Source organism: Xiphophorus hellerii, chromosome 2 (assembly GCF_003331165.1).
Source record: "Xiphophorus hellerii strain 12219 chromosome 2, Xiphophorus_hellerii-4.1, whole genome shotgun sequence".
In the NCBI taxonomy this organism is placed as follows: domain Eukaryota; kingdom Metazoa; phylum Chordata; class Actinopteri; order Cyprinodontiformes; family Poeciliidae; genus Xiphophorus; species Xiphophorus hellerii.
In genome coordinates this window covers 2,104,900-2,131,508 of record NC_045673.1, presented here as the reverse complement: position 1 = coordinate 2,131,508, position 26,609 = coordinate 2,104,900, and the positions used below count along the sequence as shown (strand labels likewise).

General features: G+C 38.9%; 1 protein-coding gene across 27 annotated transcripts in view; it reads left to right on the top strand.

Moving 5' to 3' along the window:
- The window catches only part of mical3a (microtubule associated monooxygenase, calponin and LIM domain containing 3a), a 97,307-nt gene that overhangs the window by 31,584 nt on the left and 39,114 nt on the right, over positions 1-26,609 (top strand). For 20 of the 27 annotated variants that reach the window (XM_032580203.1, XM_032580187.1, XM_032580136.1 and 17 more), the window contains exons 2-19: positions 9,681-10,083; positions 12,288-12,495; positions 12,603-12,719; positions 12,833-12,934; positions 14,024-14,179; positions 15,165-15,265; positions 16,403-16,660; positions 17,294-17,409; positions 17,740-17,866; positions 18,646-18,739; positions 18,878-18,907; positions 19,394-19,541; positions 22,239-22,435; positions 23,298-23,416; positions 23,529-23,591; positions 23,700-23,876; positions 25,436-25,537; positions 25,653-25,736. In XM_032580203.1, the coding sequence (XP_032436094.1) occupies positions 9,805-10,083; positions 12,288-12,495; positions 12,603-12,719; positions 12,833-12,934; positions 14,024-14,179; positions 15,165-15,265; positions 16,403-16,660; positions 17,294-17,409; positions 17,740-17,866; positions 18,646-18,739; positions 18,878-18,907; positions 19,394-19,541; positions 22,239-22,435; positions 23,298-23,416; positions 23,529-23,591; positions 23,700-23,876; positions 25,436-25,537; positions 25,653-25,736 (2,478 nt within the window). In that variant the 5' untranslated portion in view covers positions 9,681-9,804. Of the gene's footprint in view, positions 1-9,680; positions 10,084-12,287; positions 12,496-12,602; positions 12,720-12,832; positions 12,935-14,023; positions 14,180-15,164; positions 15,266-16,402; positions 16,661-17,293; positions 17,410-17,739; positions 17,867-18,645; positions 18,740-18,877; positions 18,908-19,393; positions 19,542-22,238; positions 22,436-23,297; positions 23,417-23,528; positions 23,592-23,699; positions 23,877-25,435; positions 25,538-25,652; positions 25,737-26,609 lie in introns of those variants that run through there. The other 7 variants (XM_032580244.1, XM_032580303.1, XM_032580295.1 and 4 more) reach the window with 5 other exon arrangements.

The window sequence follows — 26,609 nt, the reverse complement described above, 5'->3', positions numbered from 1 at the left end:
GTCTTCTGGTTCTGGTCTGCTCTGCATTCCCAGAATCAAACATGGAGAAGCAGCGTTCAGTTTTTATCCTGTAATCTGGGATAAATGTTGGGAAAACTGCTGAGACTCTGAGTTCTACTAACTCGAGGCTAAAAACCAATTTTTAGCTCACTGATTCCTGCAGTACTTTGACAGACTGTCTGTTCATAACACTAACGGAACATCATTATTTCTGGTCTGTAGTCCAACTTTATTTTCCCTTTCCTTTATTTTGTTACTGCAATGTTTCTTTTGCTTTGTTTTCATAATGTAAAACTCTTTGAATTGTCTTGTTGCTAAAATGTGTTGTACAAATAAACCTGCCTTCCCTGGTGTGGTGCGTTCACTGACTGACTTTCCAGCCGGTCACAGGTCAAGGCAAATTAAGCTGAAAATAGTTTGTTTCTGCCACTAATCGATCTTTGCTGCGTGTACAGAACTGATATTTATTCATAAACTCTGTTCTGTGACCCCCTTCCTCTGAGGCTCAGCGTCAGCTTCAACACCCGTTCCAGATCAGCCCTTACATAACACACAGCGAAGCAGAACAGGTCCAGATTCCTGCTTGAAGGTTTCTTCTTAAATTGACTACTGAGACATTTGGAGCTCTACAAGTAACGACAGCTAAAGATAAATAGGATTTTATTTCAATTTTTAGCAGAAGTTCAGATACACCAGGAGAAAATAAAAGCTTTAACAGTGTTTTATATTGATTTACTTTTTGTTTTCTTTCTTAAAAATGCAATAAATATTTTGTTCCCATTAGTTCGGTCAGTTTGTCATCCTGGCCTTCCTGATTCCTGCAGTTGTTTAACAGGCTGTAAGTAGCCAGATGTGGTGGATTTTTAAACCTTGGTTAAAACGTCAGTATAGCAGGCAAAAGACTAGCGCTTTACTTGTCTACACAAACACGCTACTTGTTTACCATCAGACCTGCTCACAGCCGCGCCCGTTCTCTGAGATTAGAGAGAGCAAGTCTTCATGACACAGGATTAGACCTTGTGATGGTTTGCTGTTGCATGTCCCATCAAGGCTTTGCAATGCAGCCTGCATGCACTTTGACCTTATCAGATTATATTGGATCCTAAAATTGTTTCATATGACAAATCCGAAGAGAAAATGTCCCAGAATGTTTCACTTATGTAAACAATATGCAAATCGGATATACCTAAACTAGTTTAGCTGTTTTTACTTCATTTATCTATGACTATTCCTTTTTAAATCAAAATATTAATAAAGCTAACACATACTAATATCCAATGTTTCCTTATCATGTTTGTAAACAGTCATGAGCTCTGGCAGGTGAAAGGTGTGTTATCACAACTTGTAATGTTGACTTATAGCCACATATTTAATATCTCAGTTAATTCCAAAAAAAATAAACAGCAGAGTCTTTGAATTGCCTTGTTGATAAAGGTTTAATTCCAAACCTTTAGTGTTGTTAAAGCAAGTGTGTGTTGATGCAGTCATTAGTTGTACTGTAGTTTTATCATGGCATGCCAGAACTGAAGCATGCAGTGGGAGAGGCTTTGTGTGTCTAACATGCAGCTGACTGATGAGGTTTTCTATCTTCCAGTCTAACCATGAGGAGCTGAAGGGGATTTTATGGAACATCTAGCATTGTCCTGTCTTTGAAGCGGTGCCCGGTCTTAGATAATGTACATATACTGAGATGAAGTCTGTGGAATGATCTGCTGTGTCAGGACTGGGTGTGTTATTTTTACCTTGATATTTTCTCATTTAAATCTTTTCAGGTCTTCACCTAGAACTGATCTGAATGCAACTTTAGTATTATTTAGTCAATGTTTCAAGTAAACCTCAATTATGATAGCATCTTTTATTTAACCAACTCCGCTGCACATTCCTCCTAAATGGAGCATGCAGTAATAAAAAAACTGAATGCTATTTATGTTGAAATTTTGCTTTTACTGTACAGTATTTTATTCTTTATTATTCTGTTTTTTGTAATTATTTTTCCTATTCTATCTTTGTTTGATTCTATTTGCTGCTGTTGCCTGTCACTTTGTTAATGTTAAACTGAAATTTCTCTGTTGTGGAACATAAATTATATTTTTATTTTAAAGCTTTTTACCTCATCCTAGCCCATGTATTAGTCATACATGGGCTATGACTAATACTTGGAGTCTTGTTTGTGTTGCTTTATAATCTCAGTTTACACATCCTTGTCTCTGTGATGAATGGAACCAAAGCATAGCAAAATTCAAATGAACGTCAGATAACCAAATATTAAAGAAACACTGGAGATTTTTATGTGGTGCTGTGTTGTAGAGGGTTTATTCTTCACTGGGATTCAGTGTTCATGGCTGCATTGCATGTGATAGATGTAGAAGAAAAGACGTTTTAGAAAGTTTCTAATGTGAATTAGCTCCTGCAGGTTCTGGCAGGAAGCCTGTTAATCAGGATTGACATTCAAGCGAGTGGAGTTGAAGCTTTAACTGAGAAGAATTTCAATAGAAAGACTCTTTGTCATCTGCATGCTTGTCCCTCTGGGGCCTGTCTTCAGGAGCTGGTCCATGTTAAATACGCCGTCATGCTCAGCAGGGGCTTGATGCAGCTCGTTAGACTTGGAGATGAAACGAGGCCCGGTCCGAGTCAGGACCTGTTTCTTTTGGGTTGGACCGGATTGTCTTGGCAGCAGAAGTAAGTAGAAATGATCCAGTATTGATCTTGGACCCCGTCTCCCCTGCGGTGATGTTAGCCTTTTATATGAGGTATATTTTAAGAAGGTCAGCAGGAGTTTGAAGATCCCAAATGCAAACACAGGATTTTATTGGAGACGCTGAGAATCCAGTTTGATTTGCTTAGTTTTTCTACTTCAATGCATTTTAAAGAGAAATGAAATTCTGTCTTTACTTTTTTGTATTAAAATAACCATGTCTATGTTATGAAAAAACACAAGCTAATGTGAAGAAACTGGCTTCGACCTGCGTTGGCTTACAAACATTTAACCACCTCTCCAGCTGTTCCTCATCTTTGTTGCCTTGCAGCCAGAACATTCATTGTATTTCATTAAGATTTATTGTGAACAAGCTGAAAATGAATATGTTATTAATATTCATTTTAATAATATTTTCCCAGTTTTACTTATTGGATCAATACCGGTCGGTATTGGAAGAGGATATATTGTAAATTTTGACTGAATTTATTGTGATAGACTCACATGAAGCAGTGCGTGATTCAAAAGGGAAAAGTTAAAGATACAGAAATCTTTCTGTGAATAAAAATCTGAAAAGTGTTGCATGTTCAACCCCCGCTACTATGGCACAACTAAATAAAACTAACCACTCACTGACTTAATTAGTAAAGAATGCAGCTGTGAGTAATTTAATGTCGGTTTCTTAAGCTACGTTCCCATAGGAAGACGAATTCCAATTTGTCACTGAAATCTGAAATTTGTAATTTGTTGAAATTGTGTGATCGGTCACACTATTAACTAAATACGACTCAGTCAGACTTCTGGCTGCTATGTGAACATTAGGCAACAATCAGCATCATGAAAACTGGGGGTGCACCGATTGCAGTTTTCTGGCTGATTACCGACCTTTTAAAAAACTTAACATGCCAATTCCGATTTTGGCCGATACCAATTTTTTATGAAATGTTGCTCAATATAGCAAGAAAGATGTTGAGTTGGCAACAGTGGGGTAACTATTATTAATTGTAAATGTGTAGACATAACTTTGTGAGCTGGTCTGTCAGTCAAACCTTTCTCACTGGAGAGCAAAAGAGGACAGTGGTTGATTGTTAGACCTTTGACAGGGTAGATAAGATCAGTGTATAAGATTGGCTTCACATGTAAAAATCGGCCGATCACCGATCTCCCAAAATGAAGGAAATCGGCACCGATAAATCAGCTGGCCAATAAATTGGTGCACCCCCGATGAAAATTGCATGTTGCATCTTTTAAAGATCAGGACATCATACAAATATAGTCTCAGATATTCACTTTTGAAAAAAGACTTAAGCTTAACTTTCCGTGTTTCATTTGTATTAGTCAAACAGAAAGATGAAAACATATAACACATGTACCGGATGCTTCTTGCACTTTCTGAGCTTCAGTTCCCAGGGGAACCAAATGAAGTGATTCATTTGACTGAAAACATGTTTTCAGACTACTGAGCATTAATATGTCAGTTTTTGAAACGACTCGAACAGTGGAGGCCACAGGGCTGCGCAGACTTCCATGCTGATTGGAGGGAGTCTTCCTCAATTTTTGAAGTGTTCAGCTGTGAGCTGCAGTGATTCAAAGGCCAGATGGTCCAGAGATGCTTCTGCCAGAAGCTAACTTCATTTCTGCCAAATGTTTGCACTCAGCTTGAAGTCAAAAGACACAACTGCTGAAAGTCTGGTGTCCAAAGTGAGTCCTGGAGAGAAGCTGTCCTCCATGTTTTAGTTCTTCCTCTGATTCTCAATCAAATCCTGGTTCTTTATATCACTAAACTGCGCACAATAATTTCATTTAGTCATATTTTCAAATTGGCTGATATTTATTGATATTCCTGTGGAGAAAATTATAGAAATAACATCTTTACATGATTAATAGACATTTTTTGAGACAACAATAAATCAAAATTCTTATCCTGATACATTTTTTACAATAAATGATAAATGGTACAATTTATACAATGTGTTAACATCAGTATCAGACAATGATAATCATTTGGTCTAATAGAAATGTGCCTTTTATCAATAAAGGTGAGTTTATGTGAAATTGGCATGTTTCCATGAAGCTGAATTTGTTTTTGTAATTTCAATTTGTGCAATTTTATGGTCTATAGAAATGTAGCTGGTGATACTGATGCAGATTATTAGTTATTGGCTATAAAAGCAATACTATTGGATATTGATATTAGTCCAGATTGTTACATTAGTGCATCCCTTTTGGACTAACTGGAAGGTAAAATAACAGAATTCTAATTTTTTGTTTAGATAATTGATTTGTTTTATAATGATAGACGGTGAATGATCTAGTCCAGACGTGTTTGTCACACTTGGTGTAAGCTTAATCCCTCTGTTGACTTTAGGTGTGTGAGTACTTTAACTCCGTTTACATACAATGTTTTTCTTTCGGTTGATGATTCATCTTAAGGCTCAAAAATTAAACATGAACCAAATTTCTGGTAAAGAAAAAAAGTGCTATATGTGTAGCATTTTTCATTTACAGTAACAACCTAAAATCTGCCATATGGTTTGTTTTAACTGAGCCACACAGAATGACCCGCCAGTAACAGGAAGTGAGAGTTATTAACGACTCTGATGTTTTTACAGCCTACCTGCTGTCCAAGAGGAGGCCACACCTGTTGGTACATTGCTCTGTAATTGGTGTTATGGTGCTACTGTAATTCTCAGCCTCTGTCATGATGAGTGGGTTCTTAAGGTGCTCATTAACTAGCAGGATCAGAGCCAAAAACTATGCCAGCCCATGTTAACTGATAGTTTGGTTTTAAATCTAACAGTGTGGGAATATTCTCTGTCTATATCACTTCTTCCTGAGTGTCAGAGACAGAAACTGAGGTCAAAGTTGACAGGTTAAGCATCATTACTACAGACACACAATGTATCATGCATTGGTATCGACTGATGTTGGTCACCTTCTAGAATACTGGTATCAGCCCGACATATATAAACTGGGCCAATATGAACAACCAATGATTGTTCCATCTTTGTGTGTTATGTTTCAGGAAGAGGTTGATCATATGACCATGATACTGATTTAGTACAGGGTTCTAGAGTGTTTTACTGATGTAGGGCTCAAATGATTAATCGGATTAGTTTGATTAATCGTGATGAATCAATTGTTGAAATAATTAACTAGTTTAGTTATCAAATAAGAGTTCACTGATATATTCAGACAAAATAGCCATTTCTTGAAAGAACATAGTCAAAGCAGCAATTAAACCAAAAAAACTGAACAAAAATGTAAACATTTTGCATTTAAAATAACAAACTTTTTTGTCTGTAAATATGTTCCACCCAAAACTCCTCGAGTGGCAGCTTTAGCTTCACCCGGTTTATATTCTTATTTATTTTTAACATGTTAATGTATTTCTAACATTATACATAAAAAAAAGTTTTAGTGGCTGAATGAAAAATATGCATCATGTGCCATTTTTTAAAATCCAATTAATCAATTAGTCATCAGATTGATCAATTATTAAAATAATTATTAGTTGCAGCTCTAAAATGAAGCAGAGAAACAATGTAGGCGGTTTGTTTGCTTTTACATGGTCTGGGAAGTTTCTGAAAAAAATATGGTATGATATTGATAAATATTGGTCATGAGTCATAGAAGCAGTATTGATTTTGGATATCGTTATTGGTAATTATTATATTGGTTCATCCCTTATTACCGTCCCAGTTACTCAGTTCTTCTAAGAAGGGTCCAGATTTGAACTGTTCAGGACATTAATGTGACAATGCAAATGATGAATTAAATTTCTGCTGTAAAATTATTTTTTCATATAACTTAATGTAGTGTTTTGTTATTTCATCTCAAACTTTTTAGGTTTGTAGCTTATATTAGAAGCAAGGGAAAGAAAGAAACAGCAGAAATCTGAAATAGAAGGAAAAATATGAACACCCTAAAAAAGTAAAAGATCAAATCAGGTCAAAACGCAGTCATCTGTAAATTTATTTGCATGGTAATATCTGCATAGAATATCTGTTGAATGTCTGGTTTGTGCAGCTTGTGACTCAGAAGCGGCCATGTGAAACGTGCAGCCTCGTGGCCTAATCTCCAGATCTATTTTTAGGTGGTGATGTAGATGGATGATGTAATTCAGCCAACAAAACTAGAGGCATTCTCTGTGTGTGTGTTTGCATACAGAGGAGGGGGCAGCTGCTGTGTGTGAAGGATGACATGGATGTGTGTAATTCCTGGGAAAATCATTGGGATGTGTGAAATCCTGCCGTTTACAGAAGGAAATCTGGATCTAACAAAAGAGATTTCTTCTTTTAATGCTGACGTTTTTTAGGACAGAAAAGCTTGACGCTCCTCTCCTGTTGTAAGTGTGCTGCCATCGCAGGAGGCTTTTATTTTTCAAATTACAGGTCACCTTTGTTGTCGTTAATGTCTGACTCAGGAGCATCATCATTACAACACAACAACCTGCCTGAGAAACATCTTCAGTTCCTTCAGGTGCTCAGAATGAGCAACCAGCTCACCCAAATCATTCAAAAATATTTCTACTCACTGCATCTTCAGATTTATCAATACAACGTTTTTTTTATAGCGTCTGTTTGTGCAGTCAAATGTAACACCAAGTGCTTTATGGTGATTCAGAAGAGGCAGACAGACATAAAACTCTTGGAGACAAACAATAAAATGAATTAAGGTGACCGGACAGAGGTGACAAAATAAAATCAATTAAGGCAATGAGGAATAAACAGAGGGAGGGAAGCCCATCAGATATTTTGTAATGGCTGCTTCCTGATGGACGTACGTTGTTTTTATGTGGGAAATTCACTGTTTGATATGTTAGAGTTGATTTAAGATCTTTGGTTTTTGGACCTGATGGTGTGTAAAAGTTTAGGTCATTTTGTCATTATTTGCTTCCTCCTCCCCTATTGGAAGCCTGTTTTTTTATTTTTTAAGTGCACTAATAAAAGGATTTTAAAGAAGAAACGAAGCATCAAGTTGACATTTAGTGCATATATTTTCATTCTCATCCTTCTGACCACTGTACTCATCTGACCTTTGTACCCGCCTTCTTTTCATCACCTTTTGCAGCCAGGACTTCGACTATGTTCATGAATTACCTCAGCATGCTGGACTTTGCATGTCAAACTCATGAGGAGAGCACAGAGGATTAAATCATAAAGATTATTTTCAGATCAGTATTTTGATAACTTTAAATTAGGTTGAAATCTGAAGTGTGTTTCCAATTTATACGAGTTTTAAAGTCAGTGGGTTTTCCTTTAAAAATAATTTAATGATTTTGTATCACTAGTGGTTTTGTGTTTTGAATTTCTTTACTGATTTTTACATCCTAACTAGAGAGTTGCATAATTTTTCTCCTCTTTTATCCAACTTTTTCTAAAAATGAGCAGATATTCTGGATTTTTTAAATCCAGATTTATGCTCATTTTAATCAGTAAAGCTCTTATATATTTTTTGGATGATCACACATCACAGTTGTGGTGAAACAATGCATTTTTTAAAAACCATTATGAACTTCAAACAAGCCGGACGAGTTTCTGCATTTCATCCCTGAGGGACTGAAGGCAAAGCAGAGCAGCTGCTGGTTTTAAACACAGATCATCGTGACGTGGTTTTCTCATGTTTTCTCTCCCTTCATTCTCTCTGCACTGTTGTTCCGCTTTTGTTCTGGTTTAACTGTGGAGTAAAGCTGACATTTAAATGCTGTATTGATGCATTTTTCCTGTCAGACACTCAGACAGAAAATCCAACGAGACGTTCCAGATGTATCAGCAAAGCCACACATGCCAGAGAACATGAATGGTCTTGCCCCCATGAGGAATAAAAAGTTAAAACATGAGAATTAACTGCAGCATGTTGTTGCACGTTTAAATGCTTCCAACGGGAAAGAACACTGTAAATGTAGTTTTCAGCCTTTTGCTTCTTGGATGTGTTTGTTTTTGGTGTTGAGCTGAAAATTTGGTGTTTAAATTCTGTTTGGAGTCATTTTGACTGGTCTGTGTACTTCCTGTTTAGCTTTCTCCAGCATCAGTGTCTAACATCTCATTTTAAAGATCACTGAACTTGAAAATAGTGAGTTTTCTTGTAAATGTATCTTTTCCACCTCATGAATTCAGAATACAAAATTAATGTCATATACACAGAAAAAAATATTAAACCTAAACTCTTTTCACAGTTTAGGATGCTGCTAATCTGATAATGAGTTGAAACACAAGTTTCATGGTTGTAAGGTATTGAAAATGTATGAAACCCTAATCCTAACCATAGCTAAGCAAAGTAATAGTTTTAGTAAGTGATGGTGGACACTGCTATCTAAATATGTAGTTGATCTAACACTAAAGTGCTAATTATTAACATTAGTTTTGCTAATGCTAAATGACTTTACCACCATGCTATCTGGCAGAAACTAGTGCTAATGCGCTAAATTGATATGAACCATATGTCAATTACAAAACCTTTATTACAGCATGTCATCTTAAATTGAGTCAAATTTATTTCTCACCTTCTTGTACAGTTTGCGCTCAGGAAGTGATTCTTTGGAATCGACCTTTCACTCATTGTTTCAGTTTTATAGTTGAGTTTTGCTAACTTCTGCATCAAGAAGGTTTAAACCGTTTACTGTCGTTCTGCAGTGATGCATTCTGGGTACTACAGAGAAAACTCTGTTACTCTAAAACAGGGGTGGGCAACTCCAGGCCTCGAGGGCCGGTCTCCTGCAACTTTTAGATGCATCTCTACTTCAACACACCTGAGTCAAATAATGAGGTCATTAGCAGGACTCTGGAGAACTTGACTGCACTTAGGAGGTGATTCAGTTATTGGATTCAAGTGTGTTGGACCAGGGAGATTTCTAAGATTTGCAGGACACCGGCCCTCGAGGACCAGGATTGCCCACCCCTGCTCTAAAATATGAGGCTACTGGTTGCAACAAACCCAACTTTTCTTAGCTCTTTTTTTTTAATCTTGTCTGTGTGTCTTTCAGAATGAAGATGCTGGAGGCTGGGAGTTAAAGCCCTCCACCAGAGGGAAGCTGGTTCACAGCTGGGGCTGGGCCCCTGCCTCAGGTGGGGGTGAAGAGCCCTCACGGCCCCCCGCGGGTCTGGACCATGGGCGATGGAGGTGTCGGTGCAACTGGAGGAGATGGGGCCAACCAGTCTCATGTTCTGTTCGACAACTTTGTCCAGGCGACGACGTGTAAAGGCACCCTGAAGGCCTTCCAGGAGCTGTGTGAGCACCTGGAGGTGAAGCCCAGTGAGCACAGGATCTTCTATCACAAGCTCAAGTCCAAACTTAACTACTGGAAGGCAAAGGCTCTCTGGGTGAAGTTAGACAAGAGGGCCTGCCAGAAGGAGTACAAGAAGGGACGTGCCTGTGCCAACACAAAGGTGAGCCTGAACCTCCGGAAACGTGATCGTTCCTGTAAAGCTGCAGCAGGACGTTCCTGAGGCAGAGTCTCGTGTCATTAGATGCTCATGTTTACCAATCAGATCACAGAGACGGGGCAACATGCTTTGGATGAGAAGACAGTTTCACTCAAACATTTTTTATTTGTCATATTTCAGAACATTAGCTTATGTTAAAGGGGATGTATTATGAAAATACAAACTTTGCACGTTTTTCTACTTGCATTTGGGTCTAAACTGTTTCTAAAAACAACTCAAGCGCTTAAGTAAAAAAAAAACTAGCTATGTTTTGGCAATAGGTTAATGTTTGTTTGAAAAACCTCCCAAATGTTAAGTCCCGAGTTGAGCTCTGGCACATTTCGTCATCTGGTTTTACTACTGTATGCGCTGTACAATGACTGCTGGAAAAGACAAGTGTTCAATAGTTTACTTACCAGCCAGAAACAACTTGCTGCATTCCTATTGGTTGTGCAGGAGGCTCCACTTCTGCTTCTCAAAGATGTGCAGTTGTATATTATACAGTAGCTTATTTGAATTTAAAGTGACAAAGGCCCTAAAACAGCTGAAAATAGGCAGAACTGAGCAGGCTAAAATCTCATTAAGTGAAAAAATTTAATGAAGCTGTCTTGTGCAGCTGTCTTGTGCTTGTTCAGGGAAGTGTGAAAGGTCACTTTTAATAAATCACCAGCAATAATACTGGAAAATATAGAATAGAATAGAATAGAATAGAATAGAAGTACTTTATTCATCCCAGCAGGGAAATTACTTCGCAGTTACAGCATAGAGACAAGACACAATAACAACTACCACTGAGTAGTAGTTGTAGATAAAATAAAAATAAAATATAAAATGCTATAAATTGTAAAAATATAAAATGCTGTTAATATAAAAAGCAACTTAGAGCAGTCCTTGCAAAGATTCAAAAAAAAAAAAAAATGCAGATATGTATATGTAAATATATGTACAGCAAGTGTGCCACAGTGCAGTTGTGCAAAATTGGACTGATTAGTGCAGAACAATGATTTAGCTTTTATTGTACAGTGAAGAGAATATTGCTTCGCAGAAGTATTTATTTTATCTTTTTCTCTTTCTGTTGCATTATAATCACAAATTTTGAAACATTTATTAAGATATTGTTAGTCCTCCTGTGTATAATTTATTTCTAATCTTCAGTCTTCTGTCCCTCTGAATTAATACCTTCAGTTACAGAATGATGTCTAGTTTGCATCTTGCAGTACATGCGATAGAAAAATGCCTTGTGGTGTGAGCACATCAAGATGCATCATCATAAATAATTTAATATGACACTTAAACACCAAGCCTCTGATGGAGAATGGTGAGTTATTGAGGCTCACTGCACTGAATAAAAGAGACACCTGGAGCAGTTAAAGCAAGCCTCAACTGACAGCAATCAGCGGTATGAGCGTGACAGTCAGATAGCTGAGCAAATAACCTGAAAAATAATTAAACTTATCAGCTAGTGGAGCAGCCTTTTTCAGGGATGAACGACGCTGGGTTCGGCAATAACTTTAAGTTTTATTTTTTACATATATATTAAAACTTTCACCATGTCATGACATTATAACATGAGACAGATATTGAAGCTTCCCTGCCCGCTCCATGTGGTCCTACTGTCATCTATAGTAAAACTCTGCTTGGTCAAAACAACCAATCAGAACCAGGAGGCGGGTCTTAGCGCTGTCAAAATTACAAAAGGGTTTTCTCATTTAAAAAACTAGCTGTAACTTTGAATTGTGTATTTGAATGCAATCTACAGTACATTTGACTTTGAATGTTTCCTTTTTTACTTGACTTTATTTGATATAGGCTGTGTTATGAAATGTATTTGACATTCTGTGTAATTTAAGCTGGTGAGCGCCTCAATATTTTCAGTCTGTTAAATATTGTAACTGATAGCAGGTTTCTCAGCTGTTGTTTTGATTGAACAGTTGCTGCAAATTTCCTGCAAGTTTTTTTTTATGTTTTTGTTTAAATTTTATGGTTTCTTTTTGCCATTTCATTTAGCATTCATCACTAAATTGAAAAATTAACAGCCAATCCGTGTAATCTGTATCACCATAAGCTCTATTCATTTATGGAACCAGGTGGATTTTGGGCATGCTGAAAGACGACGTGTTGCCCGTTAATCACAGACGTCTCAGTAAATCTGCTCCCCGTCTCCTCAGTGTCTGATCATCGGTGCGGGGCCATGTGGTTTACGGACAGCCATCGAGCTGGCTTTCCTGGGGGCCAGAGTGGTGCTCCTGGAGAAGAGGGACGCCTTCTCCAGAAACAACGTGCTGCACCTTTGGCCCTTCACCATCCACGACCTCAGGGGCCTCGGGGCCAAGAAGTTCTATGGGAAGTTCTGCGCTGGTGCTATCGATCATATCAGTGAGTGCATTTGATACTCCAGCTCTTGTTTCCCTCAGAGCCATGCATGAAGACACTGGTGCCTGCTCAGATTAATCCACACTGTTTTTTCTCTCTGTGGGTTTTAGGTATTCGTCAGCTTCAGCTAATGCTGCTCAAAATGGCCCTCCTGCTGGGGATCGAGATCCATGTCAACGTAGAGTTCAAGGGACTTATCGAGCCGCCTGATGACCAGGAGAGTGAGAGTAAGACTCAAACTGCTGCTTTGTATCGGTTTCATCAAGCAAATATCTCTGGGTTGCTGTAAGCCTGGCGCTGCGGATGCATTTCAATCTGATTACACGCTGTTTGTTCTCAGGGATAGGCTGGAGGGCTGAGGTCCACCCCAGGACACACCCTGTCAGCGAGTTGGAGTTCGATGTCATCATTGGAGCAGATGGAAGGAGGAACACACTACCAGGCAAGTCTGCATGCACAGACTGGAGGAAAAGCATTAGTACTGCATTTTTTTCTTCCACTAAAAGGACCTATTATGCAAATTTCACATTTTCCACATTTTTGTACTTCCATTTGGGTTTATACTGCTTCTAAAAACAGCCTAAGCATTTAGCTGTTTCTTGGCAATAAGTATTTTTTTGGTGTCAGGAAAATGAGCCATTTTAAAAGCCTTCCTAATATAATGTCACAAAGCAGCAGGCACTGCTAGGACGGTGGAATGACCCCCCCAACAACCGAACAGTTTGACTAATCTGTTAGTAGCTTCTGCAACCTTTAACTTGATGATAAAAATTGTGATTAGCATAAAGTCCAAGATTTCATTTAGAGGTTCTGCAGCAACTACTGACGTTATAATTCAAAATATGTAATAGAGAATAGAGAGACCTGAACAGACTGAAAATATGACCCAAACTGAATACAATGAGATCAGTGCAGCATCAGAAGACTAAATTCAACCTTTTTGTACTTCTGGAGACTCAAAGTATACAAAAAGCATATCAAAAGTGTTAAATAAGTGGATTTTGCCTGATATGTCCCCTTTAAGTAAACACAGCAAACAGAGCTGTTTGCTGTTCCCTCTCCGACTCGTAGGTCGTCAGTGATTATGATGTCACTGGTTTACAGCTGCAGATGGACAGCTGACCTCACTCTGCTCCTCATGAGCGCTTGTGCACATCTACATGTTTGTGTTGAGCTGCTACATTAAACTTCACAGCGTGTTTGCTGTCCTGCAACAAGAGAACAGGAACGGTTGAGGTGGCTGTTTGTTTCCTGTCTGACCGCTGAGCCTTTACTGAGTACAGACTCCATAAAAAGAACCCATGTCCTCCGCTTGAGCTATCCACTTACAGTAAAATACATGCATACGGCGTGAAAAGCTGGGAACTGTTTACATTGTCCAGAAACAGAACATCTGGTAACATTTAAGCGTTCTGAAAGCAGATATTGTTTGAGAATTGCTCTAGCTGGTGGTATGTTTTCCTTCTGAAATGTAACCGTTCGGGTCCGTTAGCCGCGGCCGCTGAACCGATCCACTCCTCTGTTTCTGCAGGATTTCGACGGAAGGAGTTCCGGGGGAAGCTCGCCATCGCCATCACCGCCAACTTCATCAACAGGAACACAACGGCGGAGGCGAAGGTGGAGGAGATCAGCGGCGTGGCCTTCATCTTCAACCAGAAGTTCTTTCAAGATCTCAGGGAGGCAACAGGTGACCGACAGGCAGCTGCTTAGTTTCTGCAGACATTTCGCTTGAAACCGAAGTTTGGAGTGAAAGTTGGAGGAATAAATCTTGCAGGTTTCTGTAATCCTGCAAGATACAGCTCCACATTTTAGTAGAAACCAGTTCTACATGTAAAACGGTGACTTAGACTTTTTCATTGTCTGTCATTTTGGCAAACAACAAAGAAATTCTGTGATAATCTAGTTTTACCCATCAGTTTCTATAATTGATATATTAACATTTAATTTATATTCAGTTTATTAGTATTCAATTTGAACAAGCTGAAATTAGAATCTTCATCAAGCAGATGAATACCTGTAGCTTTTCTCTGTAGTGACAAAAATCAAAATCTGCGTTTCTATTGACCACAAATTGTGCAAACTGGAATTACGAAACTAAATTTGCTTAATGGAAACACACCATTTCTGAAAAAATGTTTTTGGACTATGATGAGTTGGTCTCAAAACAACAAAATTAACAATTATCAATAATTACTGAGACAATATATCGTCCAGCAAAATTTGTTATTGTGACAATAGTATTTGTCACTCTGGATTTTATTTAGGGTTAACAAATTAATTTGAGTAAAAATTTGCATCATTAGAAAATTATTGGAACTATTTCATTGCAAAGGCTAGAATAAAACTAATGTTTTCAATGATAATGAGTGTATTATAATAGAGATCAGGATGATATAGGCGTTCATTTTATAAATCACTTTTTTATGGAAGCAGCGCATGCAAAAAAATTGATATCAATAAAAATGTTATAATAGTTTGAATAATTCTGGGTTTTGTTTGAGTTGCCAGCCTTGCTGCCGTTTTATTGCTGACTAGACAATGTCCTTGGCGCTCTGAATCCCATAATTGCTGCTCCGGTCCTGAAATGACGACAGGACTGGCAGCCTTGGCAGCAGGGAGAAGAATTGTGTTCTGTTTCTGACAATCCATCTTTTTTCTTCTTCTCTTTTTAGGTATTGACCTGGAAAACATTGTGTATTACAAGGATGACACACATTACTTTGTGATGACTGCCAAAAAACAGAGCCTGCTGGAGAAAGGAGTTATTCTGCATGTGAGTGATCAAAGCGCTGGAGTCTCTTTCTGCTCCTCTGTACCCAGTATGAAAGCTGCGAACACGCAGAAACAATCCCAGTCAGAAACATGTCACTCCTGTGGCTCTCTTTCATTATTTTGTCTTTTTTTTCTTCTTTGTGTGACTTCGCCAAGCGTTGGTCTAATGGCCAAACCGAGCCAACAGGGTTCAGCAGCTCGCTGACTGCTGATGTCTTCACTGTAGACGGTGGCTTCCTTTCTCTGAGCACTTTCCTCAGGAAACAGGAAAGACTCTTTAAATGCCCACCGTCATGTGAACACATAATGCTGCTGTGTGTTATGGAAGAACTCCTTACAGTTGGTTCAGTTTTTTTAAAGGCTGAGTCAGGATGTTTGGGTCTCTTTAAATGATTACCTGAGTTATGAAAAAGTTGCATTCTGCACTGTTACCTGAAAAGGTTTTCACACATTCAGAATATTTCATGTTTTTCCCCAAACTTCATTGCATTTTGTTGTGATTTCTACCCCATTTTAATCTAATATTTATAAAAGGAGTTAGCCTATCAGCAAAACTATTAAAGCCTAAAATATCATCTTAATGCATAATATAGCCATGTTCTACATGCACATTTTCATGTATTGCATTAGAAACGGTTGATGGAAATCGCAAAAATTCAAAATGACTTCCTCAGTTTTGTAAAAAAAAGTTTTAAAGAAAGCTGGTGATTGTTTTTTGGCTTTTCTAAAAAAGAGTTAAAGCACTAAACCAACATGTTAGATGGATAAGTTCTGATGTAGTGAACCCTCCCTGCTGCTGGTAGGCACAAAATTTAGATAAATTTCAAAATCCAAAAATCTAGCTCTCTCCACTTTTCTGCAGGGTGTAGTGTATGCTATTTTGCAGCCTCTACTTCCTGTTTATTGCAGCCCTGTGTAATCTCCACATCAGATGAATATTACGCTTTTTGTAACTTGGTTAACTCCAAACTAAGAGATGGAAACACGCCTAATTCGCATTTTCTTAGTTGCGACCTTTCAAATGTTTGCTCAAAATTGGGAAACAATGGAAAAATGGAAACAAAAAGGCGTCTGAATCTTTACCCCTCTGATTGCTGTTGTTAAGTTTCCCCGTTTTGTGTCTGTTGTTGTCCTGCAGGACTATGCAGACACTGAGCTGCTCCTGTCCAGGGCTAACGTAGACCAGGCTGCCTTGCTGTCCTACGCGCGTGAAGCTGCAGATTTCTCCACCAACCACCAGCTGCCCACCCTGGACTTCGCCATTAACCACTACGGCCAGCCCGATGTCGCCATGTTTGACTTCACATGCATGTACGCCTCGGAGAACGCCGCCATGGTCCGCCAGCGCAACGGCCACAAGCTGCTGGTGGCGCTAGTGGGCGACAGCCTTTTGGAGGTGAGAACCGATTGTCTTCTAATTGTTCAATTACAATTATAATCGAATATAACCATAAGAGCAGCTGGTAGAGGAATTGTAAAATATCTTTTATGAAAAGCTCCTTTGGTCACCATAAAATCTGAAAAATATCACATCATTGAACTGTTTTAGAAATTCATTAACATAAATAAATAACAAATAAATAAAATGTATATCTTTGAATTACTCCAGTTTTGAAATTCAAACAAAATCAATAGATCCCTGTATTTTTTCATGTTACTGCATAATTCTAACTTTATTGCAAATCTTCGTCAAAAATAGTCAAAAACATTAGGTTTGCTAACTCCCACCTACAGGTAGCATAATTGATTCTTCTATGGCGAATTGCAAAAAGTCACATTTAGCATCATGCATAAGTGCAAAATATTTCTGATAATCTGTCTGGTCATTTTAAAAATCTTTTAAAGATGTTTGAGGAGAACAAAATATCACAGAAAATTTCTTGCCAAACTTTCTAAAGTATAACCCCAAAAATCAGTGATTTGATTGGAAGAAAACCTAAAAATCAATAGTGAAATCCTGTAGGACAGTTTTAATTCCCTCTCCTGTGCTGTGACCATATTAGGTAAATGAATGTGCTTTTCTCTGCAGCCGTTCTGGCCCATGGGCACCGGCATTGCGCGCGGTTTCCTGGCAGCCATGGACTCCGGCTGGATGGTGAAGAGCTGGGCGCAGGGAAAAACTCCTCTGGAGGTTCTGGCCGAGAGGTGCGGATGTGGAAACACTCGTACACATGTGCCAAGATTCACATTGTTCCTGCGTTCAGATTTACACACAGATCCACATTCCTAAGCCGCCTCTTCAGATACACGCTTTTATCTCTAAGTGCTTTACTAGGAACTGTACCCGCTTGTGATTTAAAGCTTCAGTCCCACCTCTCTGAGTACTAATGGGATAAGAAGCTCTCATACGGCCTGAATGTGGCTCCCCAGTCGTGCAGCATGTCTGTTTGCTGTGCTTTAATGGTTTGTTAATGGACTGAGATGAGCCGGTCCAGTACAGGGCAGGATAGCTCACTGTGTTGCTCTGTTTTTTAGGGAGAGCATATACCGGCTTCTGCCTCAGACAACACCGGAAAATGTCAGTAAGAACTTCAGTCAGTACAGCGTGGATCCGACCACACGCTACCCCAACATCAGCCTGAACTTCCTCAGGCCCAGTCAGGTGAGTCTGACCGTTCACAAACCACAAGGATGATTTTGGTTTTTCCATTCAGGCAGAAAATCAGTTCTGAAAAACATTTCTCATGATGTTTTCAGCATGATGACCTACAGTAGCAGCTCCTAGAAGTTTATCACATTTTGTTATGTTACAACCATAAAATTACATGTACTTTATTGGCATTTTATGTGAAAGTCAAAAACAAAGCAGATAATAATTTTGGAGTAGAATTTTTTTTTATTTGATACCCAAAATTAAAATCGTCTTCTGCATAACTTCCTTTAGCAATTAAAAAAAACAAAAAAATCATCGAACAACAGAAAATCTCCATTGTACATGAATCTTACATGTACAAAGCTGAGAAACGTTCGCTGCACTCGATAATCCTATTTCTGACTCACCACCAGGGGGCGTGTGTCTGAGTGAGATGGTTTCATACCCGAACTGTGTGATGTACAGTAGATATCAACCAAGCTGTGCCATTGTAACCAGTAGGAAAATTCAACTGCAGTAGACACTGTTTGACCCATAGAGGGCACTGAGATTGTCTGAGTCAAAATAATGCAGAACTAAACAAGTTTAAATGAAAATATGGCAGTGTGCACAGAAACATAGATAGCACATTAAAGAACTAATCTAGACCGTTCATCTGCAAGAGAAGATTGATTTGGGCTTTAGTTGCTCTTTAAATTTTGTGGTTGTCATGTGACAAAATGACAAAAGCTTCACTTCATTTTGTAATAACATCAGTCTGCAGTCTGACAACAGTGTTTATGCTGCAGGTGCGACACCTCATTGACACGGGAGAAGGAAAGGAAATCCGAATTGAAATTGAGAATGTGATCAACTCGTCGACGCCGAAGTTAGCCCGGAATGGTTTGTATTATTTCTCTTTAAATTTTCCTTTCTGGGGTTATGTTAATTAGCTGAACATTAGCAGTGGATCTACAATGTGTTGAAGAGAGACATCACTTTGTTTAAATGAAATAATGAATGACTGTATTTTCACTCCAGACAATTACCTGCTTGACAAACAGTTTCAAGGTAACACAAAGTCTGAATGCATGGTGTTCCTCAAGTTTTCTAATAGTTTTAACAGTTTTAAACCCTCCCTGCTTTGTATTCATAAAGAAAGAAATGTGAAGGTAATGGTGGAATGTGAGAACTTTGTGAACGAGTTGCAAATGTTTCCTTTCATGACTCACTAACCCGGCCGGATATGCTGCCGTCTTCCTGGATTTATTCAGCAGCTTGTTTTAAAGATTCCCTCTTAAATCTGCAACCTCTAACTTCTTGTTTGCATCCATTTCCCCTTAAGTCAGTAAATTTGAGTTTCTTAAGATCGATACTAACGCTACCTTTAGGATCGCGGATGACAATATTCGTATGATTTTTCTGCTGATTGTTGATTGTTTTCTGCTGATGTTGTGCTGATTGCATTTCTTTCCATTTTTAATCCTTCAGATTCACTCAACCTGCTACTTTAATTCCAGTATTTTATTTAGTTATCTATTGGTCTTTTCTTCCCAGAATCCATTGCTCGATCCAGTAAGCTGCTGAACTGGTGCCAGAGGCAGACTGAAGGATACAGGAACGTCAGCGTGACGGACCTCACCATGTCGTGGAAGAGCGGCTTGGCGCTGTGCGCCCTCATTCACCGATACAGACCCGATCTCATGTGAGTAGCAGGAGTCAGAACCTGCAGAGTGACAAAGAAAGATGGCAGATTTGTTTTTCTTCTGCTGTTCTGTTACAAACTTACTAATTAATAAGGTCCCTGAGGAGTGAACAAATTATGCTATATGACCACTGCATTATTATTTGGTGTTACTGATCTGTCCAAAATAGCAAAATATGTTCCCAATTATTCTTGAGTACAGTGAAATGCATATTTGAAAAACTTCCAGTTTTTAAAGGAACAAGATTATGTGAAATTGACTTTTTTGAGTTTTACATCATATTATAATGTTAATCTCTCATCAAAACATACCTGTAGTGTTGCTTTGATTCCTTCATGCATATTTAAGAAATCCTTTAATCTCCGTAGCAACCTGTGCAAACCGCCTGGTTGGACCTAGCCCCGCCTTCGAGGCGCAGCTCCTCCTCAGAGCTGCAGCGTCCGCCTCACAGAGCACCCCTCCCCACTCGGCTCCTTCAGACTAGCCAGCAGCAATTAGCAAACATCTGGTGGAACTGCAGATCTCCTGAGCTCATTATAGGAGCTACTTGTCAGAAAAGTAAAAAACTTTGCTAAAAGATTAATAGAGGAGTGATGTCGTGATGACTTCCTAAAGGCGGAGTTTCAGAAAGAGCATGAGTTTTTAAAGAAACAGAGACCCAATTTCGTGGCATTAAATTACAAAGTAAAATTTCCTTTAAGTCATATTTTATATATAGTTAAGTTTTTAATAACTGAAGTTTATATAGTTGCGTGATTATTCTATGAAATGGCACTGTGTGCCCCTTTAACATAAAGGCTAATAAGCTGCTATTTTCCGTAGCTAATTTGAGGCGCAGTATTATGCCTTTGTGCTGTTCTGTTCTGTGTAGTATGTTAAGTAGTTTGGCTTCCTGCTCTGATGGAGCCTGCAGTCAGCTGCTTAACACTCACTCTGTTTGTTCTTCTATTCCTGGTTGCAAACACAGCCAAGCATGTGGTTAGCCTGGTGCTCAGCCTGCAGTGATGGTGTTTGTAAACGGTTTTTATCACCCAGCAGGGCTTTTGGTTTTAAACTGATGGCTAACGAAGTCCCACTGGGTTTGTTACTGGAGTCTTCCTCAAACCAAACCTTCCTCTGCAGCCTTTAGATGCATAAACACTCTGCTCACCATCACACGCACCATAAACAGCGCAGTTTCCATCCGCTGTGTCTAATGGGGTTTACTACCCTCTGGAGGTTATGCTGCAATTAACATTAGAAGCTATTAGTGGCTGCGTCCTACCTGACCTTTACAGAGTAATGCTCGGCTGCGTTGGATTGGCCAGATGATGGGAGGAATGGAGCAATGAGCAGAGGTTCAAGAGAACCGCGTTCGTGCGTTCTCATGTACAAGATGGATGTAAAGAGGGTTCAGAGGGAGGTCTCACTCTGTCCCTGATGTGATGTTCGGATGCTTATGGTTTTAAATGGACTTCATGTTGGAGCTGAGATGTATCGATGATGCATGTTAAGAGTATTTTAGGCTGAAGTATGATGACATTTACAGTAAGGCTTTTCCACAAAGTATACAGCAGTTATTGCAGAAATGCTGCGTCGTCAGTGGTTGTATTAGTCCAGACTCCCTGGCACCTCGTCCACATGAGAAGTTAGAGGGTCTGCTTGGTTGGAGAAGCCAAACTTTGGTTTGAAATCTCGTTGCAAATCATGAGATCATCTGGTAAAAACATTGAGAACTGCAGGATCCTTCAGCTCTCTGGAAGTTTGAGCTGCTTGTTTTGTGTTTACAGCCCACAGCATTTACTGTTTTGCCTCAACGTTCCAGTCACAAGAACACAGAAATCCTCTTTGTTTTCTCATTTATTGAAGCGGTGAGGTGAAACGGCTTAAAAACAGGACGATGTGGGTTTGAAAACAAAAGGAATCGGTTCCAAAGAACTGAAGAATCCCGCTGAGCAACTTCACATCTGCCTTTTAGATAATATCACTGGAACTGGGATTAAATTTCCTTCATAATTTGGATTTTACTGAGATCTTTTTGCCACCTAAAATCATTTGTTATTCTTAATTTTTATTTTTCAGTTTTAAATGTGATATGCTGCTTTAGAGTTGCTATACCTACAGTAATAATCTGTCAGCATCAATGATTTTAGTCAACAGGAGTTTTTTTCAATTGATCTATTTGATTTCTTTGATTTGGTTTCTGGTTCTTTCTGATTCAGTTGTTGGAACTTCAACCTAAATAGGAACATAATAATGAAAACTAACATTTCCACATCAGAGTATTTTAACTGTATTCATAAACTATATACAGTAAATGTGACAATAAAGCTGATTTACAATAACAACATTAAAAACTGATTATTCTTATGACAGTCATACTAATATTTGATTTTTAAAACATGCTAAATATTTAAGCTATTTATTTTTAAATGTTTATATAACAAGGATTTTATTTTATTGTGGTAATATTTATGACATGCAATAAAAACCAAACTTAGTCAATTGATTTTTTGGAGGAAAGAAATTAATCACGAACATTAATCATTAATACATCTCTCAGCTTCTCACTGAAGATGTTTTAGCCAAACATTAGCAACAGAAAACATATCTTTATTGGTATTTATATTTCTAAACTATTAAGACCAGGTTGATTTTTGCTGTTTATGCACAATTCAATGTTCACTGTTCCTCCCTGTTCCGGGTTTTGTTTTCAGAGACTTTGACTGTCTGGATGAGGAGAACCATGAGAGGAACAATCAGCTGGCGTTCGACGTGGCAGAGAAGGAGTTTGGCATTTCGCCATGCATGACCGGCAAGGAGATGTCCTCAGTGGTGGAGCCAGACAAGCTCTCCATGGTCATGTACCTCAGCCAGTTTTATGAGATGTTTAGGGACACAGTGCCACCTGGAGGTGAGTGGCAGTAAAACACTTGTGTTTGTGACTGATTTTGTTTGGTTCGTTTGTTTTCAGGGTTTGTATGGTTGCTAAAATCCTTGATACTTTCAACTAGGCGCTAACTAAGTGCTTGATATTCAAACTGCACAGTTTTCCATTAAAGTCCAATTTTGTTGTAAAGCCTAAATTTTAAAACCTCCTACACAATTGAAAACAAATATTACATACACCTAATAAAAAGATATAGACTTTTTTTTCTCACAGTTCGATGGTGAATTGAACTAAACGTTTCTTATTTTAGGTTAGTTGAAATTAATAAAATTATTTGTATTTTCTAAATGCCAGTTCTGAACTTAGTGAGAACATTTTTAAAGATGTTTTTGAAAATGTCATTGTATTTGTTGCTTAAGCATATTATTTGAGCAGGGAGCTCATGTACCTTAAAACAATTTGTTTGGATTGTTTCAAAGTAATGAATATTTATTATTCCTAATGTTCATCTTATATTTTATACATCAAGCAACATTAAAGTATAATGAAATTGGATTATTGTTTGTTAGATTGGTGATTTGTTCTCAGATTAATTGGGTGTACAAAGTGAGTCATTTCAAAGCATATTATATTTTAGTTTCTTGTTTCTGCTGTAGAATGTATTATCAAAGGACATCATTAATAACAGTGATAAACATCACATAATTGTGAATTAAAATTATCTTTTTTTGTGTTCACTTGTATTGTTTTTATCTCCAAAGTGTACTGGTGGAAAAGTTTCAATATATCTCTTGAAATGTGTGAAAATTGCTTGAATTTTACTGTGGGAAAAGTGTTCTGCTCCATTTCTGATGTGATCTACTTTTATGCCTTTGAATCTGTTTAGATAACCACAACTTGAGTCCAGAGGAGAAAGCTGCGCTGATTTCCAGCACAAAGTCTCCCATCTCCTTCCTCAGCAAGCTGGGTCAGAGCATCGCTATTTCCAGGAAGAGAAACCCCAAGGTAAAACACACCAAAAAAAACCTAAACTGCAACACCTTCAGCTCCTTTTTTCAACTCTTCATCTTTAAGCTCATGCTTCAGGCCAAAATAACACCTAGCACTTTGTAAACAGGATAAAAAGGAAAAGGATGTGGACGGTCTGGGCAAAAGGAGGAAAACCAGTCAGTCTGAAGATGTGAGTCTGACAGAGAAGCTTGTGATTGTTAGTTCAGACGTCCATCCATCTGGAATGAACTAATTATTCTCACTTGACCAAATCTGGATTATTTTTGCTTCTCCAAAGGAGGACGTTTCCAGGTCCTGTCGGGAAGAACAGCCGTCTGTCCCTGCTGTCCTGTCAGAGAGAAAAATGGACTGTGCTGCTGCAGGAAACCACAACAAAGTGAAGGTGATGGCCACCCAGCTGCTGGCCAAGTTCGAAGAGAACGCCCCGGCTCAGCCTTCAGGCCTCAAACGACAGGTATGCAGGAAAAATGCAGGATGTGTTTTAATCCTCCTCCAGCTGCAGGCGGGACATGGTGACATCTGGTTTGATGTGACAGAGTCTTCTGTTTGACGCGGCCGTGCAGTAGACCACGGTATTAATGAGCTGAAGTCCAGAACGCTACCGGTCAAGCAGATGATTGTTTCTGGGTCATGTGGGCGACCTCGCTGTGCTGACTGGACCTGAATGCACCGTCTGACTCACAGTGCTTTGGTTTGCTGGCTGCTGATGATGTGTAATGTGAGGAACAATGGGAGGGTTAAGTTTCCGAACAGGAGACGTGTCAGCTCCTGGGTTTCCTATGGAAACATGGAGTGGATTAAACTGGGAAAAACTGCATAAGAAATCCAGATGTATGAAACTGCTTCTGCTTGGATTCCTTTGCACATCCCAACCTAATGTGAAAACACCAGACTATCTTCACCACAACCTCGTTAAAGCATCCAATGGGTGTAAATAAAGAAGGTACGAGACGTTCCTAAATGAGGCTCTATAAACAAAACTCTCGACAAATAGTCAATATTTTATATCAAAATTAGTGGTGGGACTCGATTAACATTTTTAACCAAAATAATTGCAGCATATAATTATTTAATCACATTTTCATTGAACACTATACTCTGACAATATAACCAACATTCTCAATTCAAAAACCCTTTTTAGTGCTGAATTATTGAATAAATAGACACATAAGAACAGTGATATATATTGTTTCTAATCTGTTCTTCAGATTATTCAACCATCAGATTAGAGCAATGTGTTTTTCTGTTCATTCAGCTTCCCAGTGTTTCAGTGACTCCTGATCATTTGTGGCTCTTGTTTAGAAATCTGGACGGTGGACGCTGACATTAGCGTTAGCTGCTACATCTTTAGCACTGAGATGTTATGTTAGGCTTTCATAGCTGCGCTGATAGGCTAACTCGTTTTAGCATAACTTTAACACAGTAATAGTCTTTTCCACTATCTCATCAGATCAGTTGATGAAGCAGAATTTAACCGTGTTAAAATCCCGGCATTATTATTGTAACTGCATGTAAAACCTGGCTGAGGTTGATAATTTAATCCCACAATATGGGATTAAATTAAACCATGCAATCTCCATGCTTTACAGCTTATTACTGCTGTATCTGAACTCTGTGTGGAAAGTGTGTTTCTTTTACCTTATCTTAAAAAAACAAGGTTCTTTTTAGGTTGGTTTTAAGGAAATTCTTCCTGTTGAGAATGAATTAAAGTAACAAGTTAAACTTTTTGCCAAGATGATTTACAAATGATGGACAAAACAGATTTCCTATTATTTAGATTCATCTCCTGCATGACATTCCTTCTGCAACATATCAAAGCTGCATCTGCTGCCTGATATGTTGACACCATCATCATAAACTCTTTATTTTCTCCTCCACACATCTGTGACTCTTTTTTTGTCTGTTTTCTCGATGGCCTCTCCTCACCTCCTCTCTGTGGACCGTTCCATGACGCCTTGCATGATTGTTCTGTCTCTCATTCTGGCCATTGCCATGTTTGCCTGACCATTAAAGGGGGACTCTCTGCCCAACCTGGACCACCTTTTGCCCCTTTGCCCTCCACCAAACCCTGTGAACGAGCCAGTGCGCCTGGCTCCTGTCCCTGCATGGAGAAAGGTAGCTGCAGATCTGATTAACCAGCAGGGAGGAAGCTGTGCTGCGTTGTGTGTTTGTTGAGAGAACGTTGTGTCTATCGTGCTATCTCTTCCGTGCTTGTTCTGTTCTGATTCAGAGACGCACCCAACAGCAGGAGAAGCTGAGCATTCGCTACAAAGAAATGGTCAAATGTCAGACGCTACCCAGCCTAGGGGATCAGGTATGGTTAGTTAGCGCCGTAGTTCTCCAACCCTTAGAAACTCTTCACATCCTTAGATGATACATCATAGATCACAGCTTTTGTAGAGCACGATGTAGAATGTGCACATTTAGTATATAAGGATAAACAATTCTGCAGTTGCATAAAAAAAATATTGTTATGAGATCGATAACAAGTGATGCTCCGATCTGCCAATACCGATTTTAGCCAGTTACGATTTCCAATATCGACTCTTTCTAATCACGTTGAGGCGCCAAGATGTATTGGAAGTACAGGATTTTTCTCCGGTTGTTTCTCCCAGGATAGCCTTGGCTTCTACTTCTACTAATGATTAGATGGGTACCTTTGCCGTAATATTTGATTTCATCTTGCTAATCTTACTTATGTATGAAGTATATGTACGTTAATATTCTTACTCTGTAGAAAAGTGTTTGCTGCAAATACTCAGAGATCCTCCAGCCCTTTGACTGCCAGATTGACGGCTGCTCTCCATGGCCGCCGTATCTTTCCTCATCAAATGGTTTTAAATAAATTACGTTTAGTTTGCATCCTTGTCTGTTTGTGCAGCTGATCATGCAGCACTCTGACAATTTTTACTGTGAAATCAACGAAATAAGAGCGATATTGGGGCGTGCTGTGGTGGCGCAGCGGGTTAGCACGCCCCACGTTTGGAGGCCTTAGTCCTCGACGCGGACGTCGCGGGTTCGACTCCCGGTCCCGACGACCTTTACCGCATGTCTTCCCCCTCTCTTCACCCTCCTTCCTGTCTGCCTACTGTGGAAAAAATACGAGCCACTAGCGCCGCAAAAACTCTTCGGAGAAAAAAAAAAAAAAAAAAAAAAAAGAAATAAGAGCGATATTAGGCGACAAACT